Raw genomic sequence first — 25,480 nt, 5'->3', positions numbered from 1 at the left:
TTTCCAGACTGATAGATCTCAATTACTTTCTTTCTCAATTGTTCCTGAATTTCTTTGGGTCTCGGCATGATGTGTAGCCTTTAAGGATCTTCTGGTGGACCTTACTGTGTCAAGCAGCTCCTATAAGTGATGCCTTGATTGTGAACAGGTCCGGCAATAATCAGGCCTGGGTGTGGCTAGAGAAATTGAACTCAGGTGTGGACAACCACAGTTATAGTATGTTTTAACAAAGGGGGCAATCACTTTTTCACACAGGTTCATGATGGTTTGGATTTTTTTTCACCTTTAATAATAAACACCTTCATTTAGAAATTGCATTTTGTGTTTACTTGTGTTGTCCTTGACTATTGTTTAAATTGGTTTGATGTTCCGAAACACTTAAGTGTGACAAACATGCAAAGGAACAGGAAATGAGGAAGGGGGGCAAACACTTTTTCACGCCACTGTAGCTCATAATGGCGTGATAAACATTTTTAACATTTGGGTACACATTAAAGATAAATGAGGTTTTTACTCACAGGTGTCAGTTTTGAGCAGGCTGTTTGTGCTCCTGAAGTACTGAGGGTTTTCTATCACCGGGATCTTGGTCATGCCAATGATTACCGCGTCAGGGCCCATCTCTGAGGATGAAGGAGTGTTGCTGCCATTGGAGACGTGGTGAAGAGGAGAGGCCGAGTCATCATCGTTACTGATCACAGAAGATGGTCCTGAGAGAGCAGAGAGGGAGGGAGTTCAGTTTGTTTATCTTAACATTGAGGTCCGCCATGCGAGACGGCAGCCATGTTAATAGTATAAGGACACGAGAGAATCATTGAAGTTGTTAAGCTGTTATTAGCATTGAGGAGTTTAGATCACAAAGAGAGGAGGTTAAGCTACTGTTATTGATCACAATAGACATCTAAGAGAAGGAGGGAGAGACATTGGATATATTTCATAACATTAATAGGTGCGTGTTAGCTACAAAATGAATTGAAATAATTAGTATTTGTATCACCTCTAAGTGACCATATATATATATATAGTTTGTTACTATCATTGTGTTTAACACAAGCTTCCGGACGCTGTGTTGACCAATACACATTCCTAGTAGATTAGTTGATTACCGTGACATTGCATTTCTGCTGTTTACCTGGTGAATGTTGTGACGAAAGATAAAATAGTTGCTGCCATGATAACTTTCAGGGTCAGTAAAATCTTTCCGTGTTATATTACAAACTGCGGATCAGAGTTTTCAGTGTTTGTAAGTCATCAAACTCCTGGATCTGTACCTCACACTGTACTGTGTCAACTGGATCAATTTCCTGTCTCACCGGTATTCAACAACACAGCCCCATTTTTTTATGCAGGGCTGTATTCAGTCAGAACACCACGTATTGTGTTCAGGCTCCCCCCCCCACTTAACCTTCTTGTTATGTACAAGGTGGAAAGAGGTACGTCTTTGGGCTGACATCATGAGCCACTTTGCAATGGCCAACACTTGCACGTCTTAATGTGCAACAATGTGAGACGTAAATTCAGAGGGGGTTCGGCAACAGCATCTGACAAAGTTAAGACTACTTTTTGTAGGTTGTACGGATGAGGAGGTAGCAGCTCCTGTAGTGCTGACCTAGGTCATCTGGTGTAGATGAGGATCAAATTTGCGAATTCACGCGTGTGTGGAAAATGAGCCTGGAACAGCCCCATTAGGGAGCCAAGTGGGTAGAATAGCACTAGAAACTTCTTCAACAATGTTTTTCATATTTGAGTGCTGTTTTTTTTTTAGGTCAGGCTCTGCAGCATTAAAGGATGAAGTCAAGGAAAGAGAGCGATGAAAGCGTATTTCTACAAAACTGGAGGGTAACCGAGGGAATTAATGTATGCCCTCAAAACGACGTACGCCAGTAATCTAAAGTAAAAATCCAGAGAAGGAAATCCACATTCAGTGTTCTCAGTTGTTATGATGCCGTTATCTGGTATAATATACACGTAAAGCATGTTTTGGTCACTTTTTTCAGTTAAAAACACTGAATGTTAAATGCATGTTTCAGCAATGACGTTTTTTAAAGAAGAAATGCAGTAAAAACATGAAGCAGGCTCTGAAAACAGAAGAGAGGTGATGGCATGAGTCACACACCTCTGACTCATAAGCCTAACCCTTTTACAGAAAAATGGTTTATTTTGGCAACAGAGCGGAGGTGTTATTAGTCTCTAATTAAGACCGTCAAAACAGTCCATGAAGCTCATACCATCAGTCCAAGTTTGTCAGTTACAGTACACCTTCATGACATTGCAGTTATTTTCTGTCTTTAGATTGAGTGCCAAAGCAAAGAATACCAGCAGTAATTAGCAGCTCTATTTTCAAGTGAAGACTGGCAAATACCAATGCTCACACTCTCTCTCGCTCTCACACACATATGGATAGAAACACAGCATTAAAGCTAAAACACTTTACAACATGACTGGGTGGGCTTTGGTCACTGTTAACCCCTAACATGTCACCTTACTGCTTACAACCTTAATGGATATGTTCACATTTTTGTCCTTAACCCTCCTGTTGTCCTTGGGTCAAATCTGACCCCTTTAAAAAATGTCTATATCTAAAGTATGGCTTTCTTTTTAACCAAATTACCACACGAAATGGATTGGATTCCTTACAACGCTCTTTGCAAATACAATTCATCACTTTCATTCCTGTCGAAACTCATCTGTACGTTCCTCTGATCTTAACTATTAGTCAAAATAATTCATAATTTCTGCTTATTTAACTCAAATGTTAGGTATAATTCTATATAAATGAGGGTAATTGACCATGAATTGCAAAAAGTAGTGTAAAACTAGTGGTAGTAAGGTGGTGTTAGTCAAACTTAAAAAAGTCTGAAAAAGGGACAAAAATGTCATTTTTTTTTGTCAGTTTTTGACTCGGGAGAATGGCCCAATATTGAATTAATCAAAAAATTATTCATTTAACTATTAATTAAACAATATCCATATGCGCCAACATGCTTTACACACTACTACAAGCACTACTGGTCGCTGTAATTGTTCCTCCTGTTGTAAAAAACCCAAGGATGAGGTTTGAATGGATGGATGGGTCAACAAAACACTGCACATGTCTCGAACTCAGCAGGCTGCATTTTGTTTCCCGTTTCCCTCCACAAGTCAACGTTGTTTTAAGCATGACCACAATCGTTCCATAATGCTAACTACATGCTTATTATTGTGACCCCCGATGACGAAGCTGTCCTTACCCTAACTAAAAACTTATTTGAACCAAAACCGTGATCTTTCCCTAAATCGAACCAGATCAGAAGAAGTTCTAGCGGGCATTGAGAGGACTTATGTCTTATAAATGTATTAGAGTGCGTCGTCCCTGATAGAAGATAAGGTCAAAGTTACAAAGTGTCGAAAAACTTGCCAAAGTGGTGTCTTTTTCACAGTCCCAATGGGCCAGGGATTAAACTGGTGCAGGGTGGTGACTCCCACAACATTTTGACTCCCTTTATTTTTCTCAATTACACACACAGGTCTCTATTTTTGTAGTTCCGTCATCATGGTGTCCTTTGAAATTACTCTTAGCAGATGATAAAATCACAGGACAAAGAGCTCCCAATGCTAACACACAGAATAACTTAATAATTACTGGCAACACTTGTAAATGATCTCAATCACTCAGGTGCATGGAGGGGTTAGCAAATGACTGCTTTTCAGTGCATTGTCCTACATGTACTGTAATATAAGCCTGTGAGTGATTGTCTATTTCACGCTTCTAACTCATTTATGCATTCTTCACTGATTTAGTGGTGTGAATGAGACAAAGCGGGCAGGTGTGCGTAAGGATCTTTATAAAGAGCATAATTGGATGCTTCCATCTAGTCTTGTTCTTTCATCAGCTTTTTACAGTGTGTCAGTTGAAGAAAAACAACACTAGAGACAAGTTATAACATGGGTCTCATCGTAGACAGGGACACATTTAGAATTACACAATCACTCACTCACTTACTCACTCACTCACACACACACACACACACACACACACACACACACACACACACACATGATGAGTCCTCCAGTTCTCTTCAAGACACCCAGCATAAGCCTACAAACATTGTATTATGAGATTGATTTCCCATGAGCACAAAATACAGTAGATGTTTCCCCTCTCAAATGGTCGGTCCTGCTGAATTATAACACTGGTTGATGTCCTTATTTCCTGGCCTCATATCAGGCTCTAGTGCTGCTGACAGGGTCTTGATTGAGAGGGAGAAACTAAGTGTGTGTTTGTGTGTGTGGGTGTGGGTGTGGGTGTCTGTGTGTGGGTGTGGGTGTGTTGGGCTGTTATGTCTTCCCGCTGCATCTTTCTGTGTCCAGGATCAGACTTGTATGCTAATTTATCTTCTTTGAATGAAAGGACCCTATAGAGTGATGACGGGGGAGCAGCAGTAAATACCAAACAAGTTGTGGGGTGAATTAAAAGAATATTATTAAACTATTTGCTTTGGACTAAATTCTCTGTGCAAAGTTCTGATTTAGATGAAAAGAAAAGGAAAATTAATAATTAACTAATGCAGTTTTTGTAGATCATGTTTTATTTTTTATATTGATATTTGAATTATTTGTTTTAAGCCTAAAATGAAGATAAAAGTAGGATTTTTACCTAAAAGACAAATTTAATCCTTCAGTTTCTTTTGAAAACTTCTATTGAAAATTACAAGGACGCAGCAGAAAGTCATTGTGCCCTACTAGCTTACAGCTTCTACTCATTGTAAATATTGAAAGAGTTGTACATTTTATTTATTTTCTTAAATAAAGAAAGGATTTTGTTCCCCCCTCAAATACTGTATATCAGCATTACTAAACAAGAGGTAGCCATTTTGCATTGTTACAGCTTACAGTGCTCGACAATTGGCCGTTCACAGAGGACGTGGTTTCCAAATTTGTCTCACATTCTGTATTCAAGAAATTGAGCTGTTAGTTTTGGGCTGTTCAAGTTGTCTAATTACTTTTTGTAATTAATGTTTGAGATTATCTCAACGTAACAAAGGGAAGGAGAAAAACATGCTGCACACAAGCTTGTGTGTGTGTGTGTGTGTGTGTGTGTGTGTGTGTGTGTGTGTGTGTGTGTGTGTGTGTGTGTGTGTGTGTGTGTGTGTGTGTGTGTGTGTGTTGGGAGGGCTGAAGATCATTAAAGCAGAGAGGTCCCAGGGTCAGATCGTTATAAATACCGTTAAGCGAAGGGGCAACAAGAGCCTGCGTGCATGTAGTGAGTGTGCATATGAAAAAGAGAGGTGGCAGTGGGCCCACAGGGAGTGACTTGGCCAAAGGGGGATGAAAGATGTAGAGCTAAGGGTGGAGGAAGGAAGAGAGAGATGGACAGGAGAGGTGAAGGTATAAGTGGGGTCAGGTCACAACCCAACACTGTTAACAGACATGGAGCCGATGTTTAAACTGGTGGAGACTGGTGCTCCTCGCAGTCTGGCAGGGAGAGGCTCAGTTAAACAGTCAATAAAATACATTGCCTTGCTTTTAAAGATCAGGTCATAACAGAGGTGGGTGGCAGTATGATAAACACTTAAAATGACTTTAACTTATTGTTTTTACGTCTATTTTTCTTTTAAATCACATGTAAAGGCACTTTGTTGTGATTGTTAGGTGTTTGAGAAGTCAGTGTAGTGGAATGATTGTGGTGAATTTAAAGCTGGTGACTGTTAATTGTGGATTTTGTGGGGAAGTTGAAACACTGTCAGCAACGTGCATCTTCATCTCATTTTGTGCCACCCAGGATGAATTTCCACCCACATGCCTCACTTTGCATTGGTCTATAAAATGAAATCGCACCATCACTAGAATTCACATTTCATTCAGTTTTAACACACTTTTAGCGATGTTGCTGTGTTCCCAGGTCTGTACTTCTGATGACTGAAACAATGAAATAAGATCCAACTGTAGGTCTGATTCCTGATCAGGTTTGTGTAGCGAAAAAACAAATGGCCCTGTGTCTGGTTGAACAGCTGTTTCTGTCAAGAGAACACTGGGCAACACTGCCACCCAATCCATCTAAGAGCTCATGAACAGTGACATTGTTAAATTAATGACCTCCAGTCCACACGACCTGCTTCATTAGAACTTTTTGTTGAGTGCTGGAAATTAGATGCTTGGTGAAACTAAGCAGATGTTTTTCGTCTACATACAGTAGTTACACCACAAATCCATCCACTTTGGATGTCAAGGGAATAATAGAAACATTATTGCTGTAGTGTGGAAAACCAGGTGTTGACATTTCTGGACACCCATCTTGTTGCTACAGTGTTTCTGACATATAGAGGAGAAACAGGCAATTCTGCAGAAATTTGAGATGTTACAGGAAAATGGGCGATGGTACAACACACCAATGATTGTGAGTCACACAGCTACGTCCACATGAACAGCACGTTCTTTAGCTCTTTGAGGGAGTTGCTGCTGTAACACTGGTGTTGTGGTGGGAGCTCGAGGGTTTGGCGATCTGGAGTAGAGCAGCAGTTTTATGGCAGGAGCCTACAGTGTCCTGGAGCCGAGTTAAAACGATGACTTTGAGTGACTGTATTGATCTCTCTTGGGTTCTCTGGGTACACCTCAGATAGGCTGAAGCCATTTGCTGCTGCACGTTGCCCAGGGCGATGGATATAGAGAGGCTATTATGGGATTTAAGGACATCAGGGCCTGTCAGTCAGTCACTCTGTTAAAACAGCTTGGTTGTCTGATGCAAGCAGTTATTAGCAGATAACAGTGGATTTCATGACTTGACATTACTTTATTGGCGGTATAGTCAGTGAGCTGTGAGGTCAGAGCTCAAGATTGGTTGAAATATGGGGTTCAGATACACTACAAAGAGGTGGTGATGGACAGCCCAGGTAGAAGGTACAAGTTGACAAAAACAACACATCGACCAGGCAAGTGTTCAGCTCTTATTTGCTGTCAGCAGTTGAAGCCATTTGGTATATTTACTGCAACCGTTTTGGCTGCTGAGTGAATGTTATGTACCAGATAAGAAACTGATCTATTTTTGAGTATTCTTAACAATTTCACAGGCACAAATGCAGAATTTTTGGCTGCCATATAATAATTTGGCCTCTCAGTGAAGAATAATTGTCTACAAATTGAACAGGCAAGCAGTTTCTTCAAGTAAACCCTCACATTCTGTCTTTTTTGGACGTTTTTATCCAAACAGTCAGTGGAAAAGGCACTCAGGCTTCAGGGCAAACACAGGACTCAGTGACCCCTTCAGCCCATCACATACGTACAAACACACCCTCACAGATGACTGGTAACCTGAACTCCGTGGTCTCTAAACTGTGCTGTCACCCTGCTGAACACAGGAAGTAATGTATCGATCCGGGGGGAAGGGGGATAGAGGGATGCAGGGGAAAGAGACAGAGAGGAGGAGAAACAGCAGAAAGCCGAGTAAAAAAAGAGCATAAAGAGCTACAGATTTACAGAGTGGTTGGCTGACAGACTAAGGGATAAATAAAGTAAAACGCCTGAAAATATCTTTAGCTAATAACCCGGTTTCGCAAGAGAGATTTCTGTAATTAGTTCATCTCACAGTTTTAAAGTCAGGCAGGGGTCAGCTGGAAAAGGGCGATGTCACACTATACCCATGCACCAGTGAGGTTTAGTTGAATAGAAATGTGATGACAGTTGTTGGGTTGTTTGCTTACGTTTCCAGGCCACTGTCAATCACATCTGATCAATCCACACCCACACAGCCCTGATGAAGCTCATTAGCCTCACAGTTTTTTATGTTGATTTATAAGTAATAAGGTTATTTTTTACCAAACTAACTTTGATTCTTGCTGTCTTAGTCATCAAAAAGTTGAAAAGTTTTTCTTTTTTTAATTGTCCTCTTTACATTTTTGCAATAATGGACCGGTATTACACATAAAACCACAAATATTTAAAAGAGAAACAATGGAAGTACAGCCAAAGAATAAATGGTATAAGATAAGGTTGTCATATACCAGAATTTCAAACTTTGATCCAATACTAGTATAAAAATAACAATGCTTAATACCTCTTTCAATACCATGGTAAAAAGGAAAATAAAATTCTGAGGCAAACAAGATAGGATCATTTATTTTTTTAAATTCTCTTTGTGAACAACCTGCATACAGAAAAAAACTCAGTGCACATTTGTAATAAAGTGATTGTTTAATTGAACATCTGATTGTTGATGAGTTTTTTTTATAGCTTTTGATACTTCTGAATGGAAAATTAACAGAGACCGTATCGTTTTAAACACGTGATATCAAAAAGTATCAAAGTGTTGATACATTTTGACAAACTTAGTATGATGCATGAATAGAGGAAGAAGGGCTAACAAAGAAGAAAGGGTAGAGAAATTGTGGGATGGATACAGTAGATGGGTAGAATTTCCTCCGTGCTGCAGTTTGGTAAATGTCCGTATGAATCTGCCTGTGCCAGCCAGAAATCCTCCTCCTCTTTGTGCGGAGGCCTATCAAATTCCTCTTTTTTCTGTACCAACAACTGGTAAAAATAGACACTTCCTCTTTGCTCTCTGTCTCCCTGCGTCTGTCTCGCGTCATGCATCTCCTTTCTCATCTCCGTACGTGGATACCACCCTACTTTCTTTCGTCATCTTGTTTTTTTCCTTCCTCTCTCTCTCTCTCTCTCTCTCTCTCTCTCTCTCTTACTGGTAGCCCCCTCAGTCTGATCTTTTCTATTTTTAATATTCAACCTTCTCATATGACACACTGTAAGACCAATTCCTCCTCCTGAATGCACTCTTGGGTTGTCAGAGATGTGAAAACAAAGAAGCAGGTAGGGAGGTGACAGTGAAAGGAATTAAAGTGAGGAAAAGGACTGTTTTGTTATGTTTCTGGTTCTGTAATATCAGGACATATAGCACCAATCATCTGTTCAATATGGAGAACAATGCTATGTTATGTTAGCAAACATGTTTTTGACTTATTAGGCCATAATTCTTAAAGTAATGGTTAATAATAAATACATCCTAATAAATCTCAGATCTCATTATAAATCTATCCAACCCACTGTGATACAAAGTCACAAAGAACAGTACAGAAACACAGAAAGTACTTTACCTAACACTTAAAACCTGCTCCACATTCACCAACTACAGCAATAAAATGCTGCAATGATAATTTACAATAGTTGAGGGCGTACATTACAAATAGAAGTCCTGCTTTAAAAATAAAACTATTAGCAGCAAACTGTACTTAAAGTGTCTAAAGTAGAAGTACATGTTTAGCAAAACGATGTACTGTAACTAGTCATGTGTCACTGTTCAAGCAGCATTCTTGTATTTATTGATAGTTGCCTTTTTTGAGAAAACAGTTATTTAAAGGTACAATATTTAATATTTCAGCATTAAACCCAGATGATACGTTCAAGAGTAATTGTAAATCATACAATGTCACAGAAAGAATAATGCTCTGTAACCATTACACAGCTTTTTTCCTGCCACACAGCATCATTGTGTAATTGATTACATGCCACTTACAACACAGTAATACAGCAGAGACCTAATTTATGGATACATGTCAATATTGTTCTATCCAGCTTAACATTATGTGCTACGTTGACAAGTGGCCTCTGCTAATGCTTGGTGGGGAGCATCATAAGGTTACAGCATCATTCAAAATGCTCATCAAGTTATTCTAAGTATAACTGTTTTGACCAAGGTAACGTTAAACAGCACTGGGCTAACCCACGATTACATTCGCCAGCTAGCGTTAACGTTATATTTTAATCGGCAGTTTTGGTAAACAATGAAAACTACGACTCCCATCATCTCACGCCACTTCATGCCGTCATCAAAAGTCTATTTTTATATCCATTGTTTTGATTAAGAGACCCGTAGCGGCAGAAAATTACATATTGTACGTTTAAATGAGAAAGTTTAGTAGGAAATGAGAACTGTTGTCATATGTCAATTCTTAATATGAATTACAAATAGTAACTATAGTTGTCAAATAAAAATAAAAGGAGTAAAGTCAAATATTTCTCTTTAAAATGTAGTGGAGTAGAAGTTTAAAGTAGCAAAAAATAGAAATACTAAAGTAAAGTACACATACACATCACAATTATTGCACCTCCTCCTTCTCCCCTTCGAGTGTGACCACTGACAAACTACTTTCTTTCAAGCATAAGCCAACCTTAACACTCTTTCTGCATCGAGTACTTTTATTATTGATACTTTAAGTACATTTTGCTGATATACTTACACATTTTACTTAATTGAGTTAAGGATCTGAAAACCTCATTCACCACTGCTCTAAACCCATCAGCATTTAGTGTTCAAGCTTAACTTTTTTTAAAATTAAAACTTCTAATCAAAAAAAGGTACAGTAGAAACTGTACACCGACGCACAAACCCACATCTAAAAACCATCACACTTTCAGATAAAAAAAATACATTTACACATGAGGGACACAATACATGATTTCTTTTATTGAAAAGAAGAAAACAAAGACTTTCTTCCTTCTGTAGAAGGAAATATCTTTTTCAAATGAACACAACAGCCTCTTGAACGCAGCTTTACAACGGAATTAGTTAATGGAAGAGGGTCATAGCCGGAAAGTCCTTGTCACTTCAAACGTAGCCGTTTGTTCTGTTCACCTTTGCCTTTATGCTGAATATGACATGACTTGACATGTTTTTTGTATCCTTACGATGAAGAGGTTTAAGAGTTACCAGTGTGCAATTACTTACATATATAGATGTTTACACGTTTAATTTTAAGTAATGAGTTGTGGTAATATCTTTCACAAACACCTGACGGTTAAACAGGCACTTGCTTAGTTATAAAACAATACTATGTATCAGAATGTACAAAGTACATAAAGAGTAAGAATGCTATAAAGATGAAAAATAAAATAACGTTAACTTGTAGTTTAAAACCTATTATACTGTCATATTTCCCAGTGTTAGCATTTTGTCATTTGTTAGCTCAAACATCTCAGTTAGAAGAAAATCTGCAATTTACAATGGTCAAACATAAAATATGTACAATTATGTGCAAATCGAATCAATTTATCCATAAAAAGAGCCTAGCATCAGGATTATAATAGAAACCGTACAGGTTTACAGGACAATAACTTAGCTAGCTTTGGAAGGCAATATAGTCTACTCTATTTAGTTTAATTGTAAAGGAGTCTTGGTTATAAAACTACCACGTTGAAGATTTCCTGAAATGTTCAGCTTGTTAAAGTACAGGGAAATACTGGATCAAATATATTTTTAATGTAGCTCCCAGTGGAGCAAATCCTGACTTAACATGAATCAGCCTCCAGCTTTTTCCCCGCTCTCTGGCAAAGAGTAAGATGAGAAGATCAATACCAATTTCATATCTGTCCTTGAAATATAAAGCCAGCCGCTGGTTAGCTTAGCATGCAGACTGGAAACAGGGGGAGACAGCTAGCATGGCCCTGAACAACATTTACCTGCCAGCACCTGTAAAGCTCATTTGTTGACATGTGGCTTGTTTGTTTAATCTGTACAGAAAACGAAGGGTTTTTCTGAAATGTTGAACTTTTGCTTTAAGTTGTGGACACAGCAGAGGTCATTTTTCCTCTTTTTAGGTGTTTAGGCTAATGTTCAGTCCATTCTCTATTGTCATTAGTATAAATACTTGTCACATTTGGTTTTATCCACGTAACTGTTCTACTGATTTGGCTGTCCAATGGTTGATAAAACTCCACTTCACAAGAAACAGGAAATAAATGCACAAAAAACTGACTATTTATCAGAAGGTAATGTATGTATTATACTTTTATGTAAAATAAACCATACTGTAGCTTTAGTTTAAATGCAAGTTCACACATATAGCAACAAACAGAAAAAGTTACATTCATGTTGCTGACGAAGCTAGAATATTTGAATATTTCAGATACAGACTGATAATATGTCTGGCTGAAGTTTTCTCTCCATTTTAGAAAACACAATCCTTTTTTCTTTCTCAGTCTCCAGTTCTTATAAACACACATACGCCCTAAGCTTACACACACACCCAGACAAACAGGACCCACACCCATACCAACCGCTTAATTCACATTGACTCTCATCACTAGTTGCTTCAGGGCTATTTTAATTAATTATTTTTACCTTTTTTTTTATTTATTCATTTTGTTGCATTTTTTTTTAAACATTCTTCACTTTGATGTTGTTGTTTTTTTAATATATATAATTTGCCTCTGACGCCTAATTAGTACTTTGGCAGATTGATATTTTTCTCTTTTTTTTGAGCCCCAGAGGGATTGTAATGTGGGTATTTCTTCTAATTATGAGCATATTAATCCTTTTTTGTATGAATACACAAGTGAACTAAGCCTGCAAACTAGACTGACTGTTTCAACCAATCAAATGTTCCCTAATTTGCACGTTTGATTCAATCAATCTCACACTGCAAAAACCTCAGAAAGCTTTGGATCTGGTAGTGTTGCACTAATTAATAGAATGCGTTTACAGACACTTTCAATTTCCCTCCAACATTAAAGAAATGAACCCTTAAACTGAAGTATATGTAAAGTATAAACACTAAGTGCCGTTACAACAGCTAACATACCACAGTATGATCAATGAACACCACTTTAAATATGAATTTTTATACATAAGTGAAAGTGCACTGCCCCTTTTTGTCTTATTAATGGATGCAGTGGCTACTCAAGTGCACACTCTAAAGATAACGTGATTTAAATACATCAGCCATCTAAAAAAAACAATATGGTGTGTTTTCTTCTCTCCAGTCTGGGGTTTGGGATAAACAAGGTTGAAAATTTCTAAAGGACCAGCCGAAAGTGTCTGTGTTTCTTAACTCTGTAGCCATTTTAATCAAATATTCCCTGTGCATTTGCCCTGACCTCAATGTGCGTGTGTGTGTATGTGTGTGTGTGTGTGTTTGTGTGTGTGTGTGTGTGCGTGTGCGTATGTGATGCACTTAAGCACTTGACATGTGCATGCAATTATTTATTTATGTGTGCAATTGTGAATATAAGCATTTATCTGTCTCCGCAATGTAACTGAGATGTATGGCATCCTATCTGTTCATGTATCTAAAATAAATGTGTAAGCAATATGGACACATGGAGTATGGAAGAAAAAATGATAAAAATACAATGTAGCCAAAACTATTAAGGCTTTCTATATGCAGTATAAGTGTTCCTGGGTGTCTATGTGTGCACATCTGTGCTATTATAGACAGATGTGCATGCATGAATGCATCCGTCTCTCAGAGTGGAAAGGTGGGTGCAAGGCAACCCATGATTATTTTAACAGAGAGACATCAATTTATGATCTCCTGTGTGTCAGTATTGGGAACTGACTAGGTGTGTCTTCCCTAGTGAGTTACAGACAAGGCAACCAACATCTTAAACATCCTGTACTTTAAAAATGATTTCCTCCAAAAAACATTACCAACATTGGTTGATTTATAGAGCCTACTTCTTTTCCACTGTAAGAGAGATGTTTGCAAGAAGCGGGGGTGGAAAAAGAAATCTGTTTTGTGACGGATGTGCTGGATGTTTTGACAGGTGTGGTGAATACCTGGAAAACTAATTTGATGGTTACAAGGCAGTTTGAGAACACAGTGCCTGGCAAACAGTCAGGCAATGATTCTGCCATTCCTGGTGTTAACAGTTTCAGAAACATGCCCAATTCATCACATAGTTATCCTTTTTAGCATTTATTGCACGTTAGAGTGAGGCAATTAGCAGTGAAGCCATTTTCTCTCAAATGCATTTCCATGTCTCTCATCACTTTTATTACTTGTACTAACTGTGACTTGCAGCAGCGCCGGCCACACTAGCAGGACGGTGCAGCCCAATTCAAACAAAATCACTTTATTCATTTTTCTCTTCAAAGGCACTTTTTCTTCCCTAGTCTGCAAAGTGGCTTTGGTTAATCATTTTAATGAGCCTTAAAACTTCTTGAGATTATTCTGCTCTATTTTTTCAGTTTGGCTGGATCACTAAGAGCCAGTAGAGTGGTTGGATGTCTTCTGTTTGGATTGGTGTTATTATATGGGTTAATACAGGTCTGGATAGTCCCTGAAAGCACCGTTGTTTACAAAGTTAAGATTGTACTGTATGTGTGTAAGAAGGGCTTGTGTAGTGTGCATTAGAAATATTGAGCTGGTCTATATCAGCAGCACTAAGAGGCTGAGTGGTAATGTACAAAATCCAAATCAAAACAGTGTGCCTGTGTACAGAGGGTTGGGTGTGTATGGAGGAGTTAGGCATGTGCGTATTTGGGGAAGATGTAGGTTAATGGCTGTCTCTGTCCCTGCGATCTGAATAATTCATCCAATTGGAGGCTTTTATGGGTCTCTGAAGGCTCTCTCTGATTGGTTGATCAGGATACTGCATCGCAGAGCTCTACCTGGTTCTTCTACTTTTAGAAGTTGATAATGGAAACTAGAGCCCGACCGATAAAGGATTTTTAAGGCCGATACCGATATGAATATTTGATTATTTAAAAATCCGATATGCCGATATATGTTTAAAAAAACAAATTCAGAAACGTGTTACAAAACATGAACATCTACAGATTTCCCTAAAATTAGTTATTTGTAGTTATTTATGAGTTCTCACTAAAATATCACAAAAAATGGTATTGTCACAACAGAACAGAGGAACATCCAAATATATTAACGTTCTGATAAATAAAATATAGAAAAATACAAACTTAAGATATGAAACTTAAATTCCTTTGAACAAAAACACATTAACAAAAAAAAAATCTGTGATGCCAACAGGGACGTTTTAGAGCGCAACGGGATCATCACAATCATCACATGGTTGAGCGTCCGTTTGTATTTTTTTTTATATATTTATCAGAATCCTTTATTTGTCACTATAAAGGATTCTGATGAATGAATATTTTAAAAAATATTTATATATATTTTTTTTAATCGGCCGTTAAAAATGCCAATACCGATAGATCAATATGCCAAATATTGGCCGATTGGTCGGGCTCTGATGGAAACCATCTACCTGACCACCTCTGTGTCTGGTCTGTGTGTGTGTGTGTGTGCGTGCAAATGTTTGCACAATCCTATAACCCCCTACGGGGTCCACTCCCTTTTTTTTTTTTTTACACTTTTTTTTGTTGTTGGTTGTGATGTGGATGGCTCTCTCCTTTCTCTTCCCCATTTTCCATTTTCCTTTCCACAAACACTCTCTCTCTCTCACACCAACACACACACACACACATACACACACACGCACACACACACACACGAACACAATCTTTCTGTCTTTCTTTTAGTCTCTTGTGTGTCCGTCTCCATTAGCGTGAGACCAACTCCACTGGGATGTTCTGAAACAACGTACAGCCTGAAGGGAAACACACAAAATAAACAATAACAAAAAAACAAAACAATAGCAACAAAAGAAAACATTTGTAAAATAGTAATAATGATAAAAAATGATAATAACATAATAACGACAATAACGACGATAATAATATAATAATAACGACCTTTGCCAGATAGGTCTAGTTGCTGGCAGTGTCAGTACCACAACGAGTTATTTTGCTTAGTATGTGTTATGTAAGTTGTTTCTGTGATGATGTACTGTAGGATGGAGAAAGAACACAAGGCTTTTGCAACAGGAAAATAACCATTCCGCCATTTAATGTTAAGGAAAGCAATGCTCTTTGAGGTTTTATGCCAATCTTTCAAATGAAGCAATCTGTTAATATCCTTGTGTTGTTTTTCCACCCTCCATATACTGTAGCTACATCTACTGTGAGTAAATGATCTTCTAGGTTAATAAAACCAGTATAAGAGCAGAGAGGTTTAGTAAAGTAGCACAACAGAGCACCACCAGACTTCTTTTAGTCAGTATACTTTGCATTGCAATATAGAATTTATAATATCTAGAAATGCAAGCTCATACAATCCTGGCTAAACATGCTTCGATGGTCATTTTAAAGCATGGTCAGAACCCCAATCTGCGATTATTAGTGCAAAAGGTGAATGCACAAACCGACACTTGCCTTGGAAGAAGTCGTGCACAAGAGCACATAGTAACAAGCTCTCAAAAACAGACTGAAAATCCTGCATCGACCGATTAACATAATTAATCAAGTATATGGTGGCAGCAACGTGGTAAATCCCAAATAAAGCAAGAAAGGGTCATTTCTGAAGAAATGGTGGTCTCAGTTAAAATTGGAGTCACTGGGGCAGTTGGATGGCACTTCTGTCACTTTGAGGCCTATAGAGCTAAATGTGTCAAAACGTCTTTTGGTCAGAGAGTTCCAATGTTTCCTAGGTTTCTACTATTGTGGTTGTAAGAGGAAGTTGAAGGTAGATTTCTAACTGCTTAACCCCACTCTGCATAGGATGTTGCCCACTCCAACTCTGAACATTCTGTCCATTTGAATGCTTCTTCTACTTTTAGAAGTTGATAATGGAAACTAGAGCCCGACCAATAAAGGATTTTTAAGGCCGATAGGGTACAAATATTTGGTTATTAAAAAATCCGATGTTCCGGTATATTGGCAGAAATAAATGTATAAAAAAAATAATAATCCAGAAACACGTAACGAAACATGAACAGATTTCCCTAACATTAGTTATTTGTAATTATTTATGAGTTCTCACTAAAGTAATACAACACTAATTTGTTTAGTCACAACAGAACAGAGGAACATCACAATATACTAAAGTTCTGATAAATAAAATGTATAAGTGTTGCCAACAGGGACATTGTAGACTATGCAATGCCAACACTCACAACATGGTCCGTTTTTTTTTTTTTTTTAAACATTAATTTATCAGAATCACTTATTTGTCATTATAAATTGTTCTGACAAATTAATATTTGAAAGAATAAATACATTTATTGGCCATTATAAATGCCGATACTGATAGTTCGGCAAAGGCCTAATATCGGCCGATAATATCAGCCCGCCGATATACTGTATCTGTCGGGCTCTATTTACTTTTTACTTTTACTTAAGTAGGGTTGTCACTGTGGTACTTCTAATTTTACTAAAGTAAATATAGTTATTTGTAATTTTACTTAAGTACCAAGATTCAGTACTTTCTCCACCACTGCCAAGTGTTACGTGACTGCATGTTATGTGTAGCAGTGTGTGCAAATCTTATTTAACCTCCTTGCCAAAATAAAATGCTTATGTGTGTGCATACAAACACAGCACATGGCTAGGCACGTTAAATCAGACAGCTGTCACTGAAAGTATTGACTGTCAGATACTGCTTTTTCAACGTTACATTGAGTAAGCAAACTGCAGGAAAAGGCAGAGCAGAGCCAGCCGCTGACATGACGGCATCTGCAAGGGGAATTCAACCCATGTTGGTAAGCTTGCTATCGACTTCATTTTCACGTTGTTTCTTAACCAGTTACGTTACCAGTTAGCTAATGTTAGCCTTAACAGTTAGCAGCTAACAAGCAGCAGCAGCCGACGTTTGCGTTTGCAGTGAGCGAGCTGACGCTAACGTTACGTTACAGCTCAATCATGTGACTGACGATACCACTAACCCTCATTCTTTATGGCCCATAAGGCAGCAAAGAGAGTTCTTTGCTGCATTTTGTCCTTGGCAACAAGCCGCACATCTCCGCAACATTAAAATATTGAGTGTCCATGTGATTTTATTCATTAGTAGTGAAGTAAATGAATGCGTAATAATCGTGATAATTGTGACACAGTGATTATTTTTCAGACTATAATTGTACGAACACAATCTATAATTGTTGCATCCCTAGTCTGGACCAAGGTGGGGGACCCACGGATAGAGCCAGTGTTACTCACTAGAGTCCTGGATTAACCTCATGTCCAAAGACCAATCACAATCTACCTTACCATACAATGGTTAAGTCCAACAGTTTAACTGGTGCACACATTCTATCATCTCTGTGTGGGATAATGTGGAGTATATTTATTTATGATTATGCAGTATAGGTCACAACCACTCAGATCCACAGAAAAGCAGCTTCCAGGTAAAGTGTTTATTATTTGTTTAAACAAATGTTTTTACTCACAATAGGGATGAAGTGACCTTTTATCAAAACTTGAACAACAGACATATTGATCCTCAACACATCTGAACTTTATACTATAGCCCTTCCCACTGCGACCTAATCAATGCGCCCTCACGTATATTGCTAACTCGTACCAGAGAGCACAAAGGGCTGTTAAATATATCCAACTGTTTCAAGTTTGGGTCACATCTGTGCCTGCAAAGAGACAGAGACATATTCAAGATAATCATGTTTCTTTGTATAAATTACAGGCTAATACCAACACCTGGTATGTCACTGGGAGAAGCTGTGCCAGCCAAATGTAACAGCCTTTTCGGGTATTAGAGGATTATGTGTACATTACCAACCTGTCGGTTTACGATCAAGTCTGAGCCAGCCAAAAGAAATAAAACCTCTCTGCTGGATGTGGCATGAAGATTTGAATGCATTCCAGGCGTCTGATAGAAAATGAGAAATGTCACCAAAAAAACTTGTAGCCAGTGTTTGTTGTGTGAGAGAAAGCTGTCGGAGGTATAAGTGATTCATGTCTCGCAAAACATTAAACAGAAGAGAGATAGGAGAGAATAAAAGTCAAATTCCAGGTGTGTCACAGCAGTGATTTCGATTTTAATTTCATGGAGCATCTTTCTGTCCTTGGGGTCTCCGTTGCACTTCTTTTGATTCCCTGCTGCAGTGCTACAAATGCCAGGCTAGATTTAAAAATAAAAAACAATAACAACATGATTCTAATCATTTGGACTACACTTGTTGTTTGGCCTTGTACCTTCCACTGTGTTTTAGAGAGGAACCATCACTCGTGCAGTGATTGAAGTTTTTACATAGTTAGTAGTGTCTAATTAAAAATGATGGCGGAACTTTCTCTCTCGCTCTCTCTCTCCTCCACACTGTCACTTGATGACAACCACATATAAGCATTTTTAGGCATTAATTATATTTAATCCTTTTCTCATATATAAGTGCATTGCATTTTTTTTAATGGCGGTATTAAACCGATACAGTTGCTATGTTTAAGACCCCGCGGTATACCGTATTACTTGTGGCATGTCTTTTCCAGGAGGGCAAAGTGTTTTGTCAAACATGAAAGAGCTAAAGCAGTCCAAAGCTACACTGCACGTTCCATAAATGTTTAAAAATCCTGTAGCACTAAATGCCAGTTCAAGCAGAGATGCTCAAGAGAAAGGCTTTTAAACTCTGTGTTCTTCAATGAAGAATGTAACGTGTGCCGTTCCGGCACGGCAGACTTGTGCTGCTGTTGTGAGAGAGTAACTCATGACAGAAATACAGGATGTAGACCATTAGGAATATGGGCCAAAAACCACATCAGATTCAGCATAAACCATAGACTTTCAATGACAGTTACGAGTAATCTGCAACTATTTCAATAATCAACTGATCTTTTTTAGCAACCACAACCTTTAGTCCTTTACTTTCTACCTTGCTACAGAAAGACCGCACTTTTTTTGCTGCCTCTATGGGTACTAAATGTTTTTTAGATAAAGTAAATCCTGCATGGGATCAATGAACTTAAATAATTAGTGTAGGAGCTCCAATGGCTCCTTTTCAAAACTAATGAGGGCCAAGAGTTTGGCAGTCTCTCCAGAATTTCACAAACTGTTTTTGGGATTGTTGTGGACCGAAAATTCCTTATGTTGCGGGAGATTTGTAAAAAAAAGTTGAGTTTTTTTGTTGTAAAGTTAAATTAAAAATAAAAAGGAAACTTGTTTTGAGGAGAATGAAAGTACTCTAAACTGAGTTTTACTAGGACCTTATCAAAAACGGATTAAAACCGCAGCCGCTTAAGTGATTACAGAAAGAAGCGTTAGAGCGTACATTGCTGTTAAAATGTATACAGGTTGGCAGGACGCTCTGAAAGGTTTTTTGCTGTACGTTTTAATGGTAGATGTGAGATGTTTGAGTCACACATGTCTTGTTAAACAAGGAAAGAATTATGTCCACGTATGTGTGACGTCAACCCATTTCATTGGCTCTCAGAGTCACATATTAATGCGGAGTCTGGCACGTGGGACTGCTGGGATTGGTTGAAGTCATGGGAAACTCAGATATTTGGTCAAATTTGCAAGTCGCACCAAAGTCACGGTGATTGGTTGAATTTTGCTACATCATCGCAAAATCCTGGAGGGACTGGTAAGGAGAGTCTGGGATGGAGGTGAAACTAATCTTCTATTAGCATTAGTTTGCTTATTAAAACACCACCAATGATTAACTGAAGGATAACATCCAGTTTATTCGGACAGTAGCTGCTTTTTATGTTCTGTCCCAACACAATATCTCCCCTAGTGCTGTGGGTTAGAGGAAGGATGTGTAAATGGGGAGCTTGTGCAGATGAAATAAAGTCAGACCAGGAAAGTAATGGTGGAGACGTCTGTCAGGACAGGAATGTAAAGGAGAAAACCATTTCTGGCATTTGACACTGTATGATAAAGGACATTGAGGCGAGCCAAGAAAAACAACCTGCTTTCCCCCTTAAGCTGTGATTGTCATTTTTGTTTTGTGGAAAATTGAGAGAGAGTTGTGGATATTTTTAGAGTAACACTCACTTTACTACCAATAAACAGTGACCACTAAGACAAAAACATGGTGTCCCCCTTAAGGAAAGTTTTTTGAGAGTCACACAGTGATCTAATAACAATCCCCCCGAGACACTTGAATTTGTACATTGACTCTACGATACAATGATTCAGCTGAATAGGAAATGAAGGTTTAGTGGACCACAATGCCAGGACACAGCAGTGGAATGTTACATCACAGGGGTTTATTGGTATCGCACGAGGTTTCCATGGGACGGTTATGCATTTAGCAAAGCTAAAACTGGGTCAGGGTTAGACTTCTGAAAAATACATTTCATCAGGCCAGAGGAGTTACAGCTTTGGACTAGAACATATTGTAAAATGCTACTAAAAACCAGTGTACAGTCAAACGACCTAAATCCAACTTTCTGAGGACAAAACTGAAGAAGTCCTCAAAACAAGCAAGACGGGATAATGACTGTAGAAATGGTATGACAGAGCATCACCACAGAAAAATGAAAGTGTCACTGATTGCAAAGGATTAGATAAATATTGAATACAACAACTTTATTTGCTAACTTGTCGCTTACAGTTTGGGGTGTACTGTAAATGAAAGCTGTATGAGATGAGAGTGCTATAGTTCCCCCACTGTTGGCCCGATATTGTGTAAATATCCTCAAATAAACCTGAAAGTCAGCAAGTATTACTATTGAAACTTCGGAGGACTAAGCCAACACAAAACATATGTCCCTTCCCAAATACTTAAAATCAAATACTGGTGTGTTACGTGTTGTGTCTATCGTCTATTTGTGTCAGACATATAAATAAATAAAATGTACGCAAGCATTTGTCACAGTGTGCACACATTTTTTCCTTCATACTTCTATTTATAGGCCAGCACCTGTTATATTGTTTATACCAGCAGGTGCTATTAAATATTTCAAAAGAAAGACCTTTTTTTTTAACTTCATGTATCACATTCCTAATGCTCAGTATCTCAAAGCAGCACACCAGCCTGGCTCAAAGTTACAATTTCAACCTTAAAAATCCATATCAATGTCATGCTTGGCTGCCAATCACTGTCAGTTGTTGACTTTGTAAGAAGAGTAAAACGTTTTTCCTCCTATGACTCACTTCATAAACAAAGCCAGTAAATGGGGCAAAAATCTGTTAGCTTGAAGCAGTGTGCTGCAGTAATGAACTCCGGCTTTAAGAGTTGACGTCTTTTGTCTGCTCCCATTTCAGTCTCTCGACTGCTGACTTTAGTCCTGCCAGGTGTCGCGTCATGTCTCCGGTTGCGTGTGTGAAGGTAGTGATTCACTCCTCTCCCAGACTCAGCCAGTGATAACGATTAAGTTTTAAAGCAGCGCAGGTTGGCAATGACGCAGGTCGCCCTGGCAACAGCATGAAATGGGCATCGTAAGTCGTCCATGTTATCCTTTTGACAACTACACACACACACACACACACACACACACACACACATACACACCACAAGGCTCCATGCGCTGCAAGAAACTACAGACTATTCATCAAGTTATATGGTCACTATATGTCCTCACACAGAAAAGTGCTGACATGCAGCACTGGACTATTTCTTTGCGTTAGGATTATTGTATTGTATTGTAAACTTGCTTAAACAAATCCTCCATGGACAAATTGCAAGTTGTTCAGAATGCAGCAGCAAGACCTTTGTCTAAGACCAGCAGGAGATCACATATTACTCCGGTGCTTAAGGCTCTTCATTGGCTACCAGTAATTTTTAGAGTGCATTTTAAAATTGTAATCACTACTTATAGAGCCTTGCATGGTCAAGCCCCTGCTTACATCCAGGATTTACTGCACGCATACACTTCTGGTCGTTCTATGAGGTCTTCAGACCAAGACATTTTAACTGTCCCCAGAACACGTTTTAAAACCTGAGGTGATCGAGCCTTTTCTGTGGCGGCTCCAAGGCTCTGCAATTCTCTTCCCTTAGCTTTGAGAGCATTGGATTCTGTGGAATCTTTCAAAAAACACCTGAAGACACATCTTTTTAGACAAGCTTTTAACTAGCAATATGGCTTAGTGTTTTATGTGTTGCTGTTTTATTTTGTTATTATTGTAAAGCACTTTGTGACCCTTCTTGTCCGTGAAAGGTGCTATATAAATAAAGTTTGCTTAATTACTTACTTACAACAATCCCATTTCAACCTTACTTTAACAAAAATCTGCTTCGCACTTAACAAACGTCCTTTCAGCACCTTGACTAAGTATTAGTCCGTTTTCACTTTTTCTTCACTTATGTCTCACACATGTTGAACAGCAATGATCAGGATTTTGACAGAACTGAGGTATAATCTTTCATCACTGTGGTCCGGCGTTTTCAATGTAACTGCCCGGCCATAGGAGACGACGTTGTATTTTCTTATATTCATATGCATTAGAGCTGAAGTGATATGTTAATTAATTGGAAACTATTTACACGTAAATCTTTTGTTTATTTATAATTTATTAAAATTATATTTTAAAGGAAAAATCCCAAATATAGTCTGTGTCCAGCATCTCTACTGTGAATATCTGCTGGTTTTCAGAATATCCTTCTAAACAAGCTATTAAAATGTATTTCCTTGGGCTCTGGGAATATTTGTATAGTTGATTTAGTCCATTTGTGTGATACAACTAATATGGGCCTTTTTTCTTTCTAGTTTCAAGCAATAAAAAAAACATGCATACATACATACATGCATGCATACATACATACATACATACATAGTTACATACATACATACATACATACATACATACATACATACATACAGACATAAACAAGCACATTTCTCCTTATTGTTTCTGCATTCTGAGTACCATCTGTTTAATCAGCATTTTCTTAGGACATACATTTTCTTTTCTGTGCATGTCAGCTTCAGACTGCTTCTTGCTTTGTTGGGCGTATTTTTCATCAGTTGTCTTATGTCAGCTAAGAAACCCATGGACAGCTCAGCAAACTGGTAGGTCTTGGCACTGGGCCATGGACTGGACTTTTAGAAACACAGTAATATATCCTAACTGGCTGCTCTCTGAGGCTGTAGTGTCAGGATGGTTTGGTTGTTTCCTCTCAGAAACAAGCACATACACATGTAAGGCTTTCTTTTTACTTTTTACACGTTTGTTCACTGTCTGTCCCATTATTCCTCTTTTTCTCCATCCTTCACACACCAATATTCACCTTCTCACTCACACACAGTCATATCCCACTATCTTCCAGGAAGTATAGTCAATTATGAATTTGAATCCTTTTCACTGAAATGTAACTCATAATTCTCTTATAAACTCATGACAATAATTAGCTGTCCAATCAAACATGATTTATATATCACCACTTCATGATTTAATGCACAAAGATTTTCTACACGGTTATATACAAAGGTTTCCTCAATAAACTAATACAAACAGACATAACTCCAATTTGGGGGTAAATTTCATTTTGGAATTTGATTAAATGGGGACACATTCACTCAGACTCAGTTAATGTCAATTTGCTTTCCATTAAGGAAATCAACAATTGCCAATAAGTGCATGGTTAAGGAATACTAGCATAGAGATTTCAACATCAAACGTGATGAAAAGATAATCACCTCAAAGTAATCCCACCACTTAGATACTTCGCTAAAACGTCATAAAATCTTTAATACAGTCTCTAATACATCATCTTTAATCTTTAATGTGAATTCTACTACTTGTTTTTTTGTAAGTCAACAATCAAATAAATAAATAGATATGCAAGAGCACAAACAGTCACACAAGGATACAGTATAAAAGTGGCCCTTATTGTTTTGACAAACTGCAAGACTGGCTGACTCTTTGTTATCTATAGGACTGAATAAATGTCTAATGTAACAGCGTTTGAACTAACTCCATAATTATTGTTGTCGATCCTCGTAACTCGTTTGGACCCCAAGTAGAATAGCATAGACTACACTTTATTCTCCCCAAAGGAAACTTGTCTTAGGCATAGTGCCGTGGCAGCGTTGTACTGCTTCTAGTTTGGTTGTGACTACGGAATGGACTAAAAGAACCAGTAATTAATAAATTTACCTGGTTTGATTTTTCTCTGGAGCTTTCAGCACATGTACTGTAGAATAAGGATATTTGGTTGTTCTGAGGAAAATGACTTTGGGTGACATTATATAAGTATAAACATGTACCGTACTTGTCTATGAGGATGGAGAAAAAAAGGGATTCGGACAGACAGAAAAATGCACACACACACACACTTATACCCATATTTTCCCCTCTTTATCTTGAATCCATTCTCTACCCATCCTTTACACACCCACCGCCTATCACCGATTTCCCCTTAACATACACACACACACACTGTAGACCAGAGCTGCTGAACCTAGCATTAGGCAGTGATGGGAAGGCAGGGCCAAGAAGACTGAGGCATCCTGGCTCAGACTGGACGTGCAAACGATCAATTGAGCTGTCAATAAACCTTTATCCAATATAGTGCTGCTCCCAATTGCTCAGTAGTCATTAATGCTTTTTCTCTCTCTCTCTACCCTCTCGTTTATGTCCTCCCCTGCTGCGCAGAAAATGTTCTTCAAATATACAACACAAAAGCAGCCAGACACAGCAAATGATATTGGCATGCATCTTTGCAAATTGGGGACTTGTGTGTTTGTGTGTGTGTCACTTGGTTGCTTGAGTATCTGCCTGAGTGCAGCAGGACTTGGTGTTGATTGATATCTAAGGCCTCATTAACATAGACCCTATCATACAGACATTCACTGTACTGCCAAGAAAAAGCCACATTGATGCAGCATGTACACTCTCTGGCAGCAGTGACATTTACTGAGCAACCAGCAGGACCTTGAAAAACATCACGCCGACATTGTAGCTCCCTCCGGTTAACAGACACGGACACAAGGCGTTCTTATTTACGGGCATTTATTGGTCTTCCTGGATGT

At 38.3% G+C, this 25,480-nt stretch overlaps 1 protein-coding gene across 6 annotated transcripts in view; it reads right to left on the bottom strand.

Annotated features, from left to right (window-relative positions):
• ntrk2a (neurotrophic tyrosine kinase, receptor, type 2a) overlaps positions 1–25,480 on the bottom strand; it is an 88,842-nt gene that overhangs the window by 30,579 nt on the left and 32,783 nt on the right. For all 6 annotated transcript variants that reach the window (XR_004656556.1, XM_034871099.1, XM_034871100.1 and 3 more), the window contains one exon: positions 519–707. Coding sequence is in view for 5 of the 6 variants with exons in the window: in XM_034871099.1 (XP_034726990.1) it covers positions 519–707 (189 nt within the window). In the remaining variant the exon portion in view is untranslated. The remainder of the gene's footprint in view (positions 1–518; positions 708–25,480) is intronic.

The sequence above is a fragment of the Etheostoma cragini genome, chromosome 5 (assembly GCF_013103735.1).
Source record: "Etheostoma cragini isolate CJK2018 chromosome 5, CSU_Ecrag_1.0, whole genome shotgun sequence".
NCBI lineage: Eukaryota > Metazoa > Chordata > Actinopteri > Perciformes > Percidae > Etheostoma > Etheostoma cragini.
Note: the sequence above shows the minus strand (reverse complement) of the source record. Positions and strands in the feature narration are given on the sequence as shown.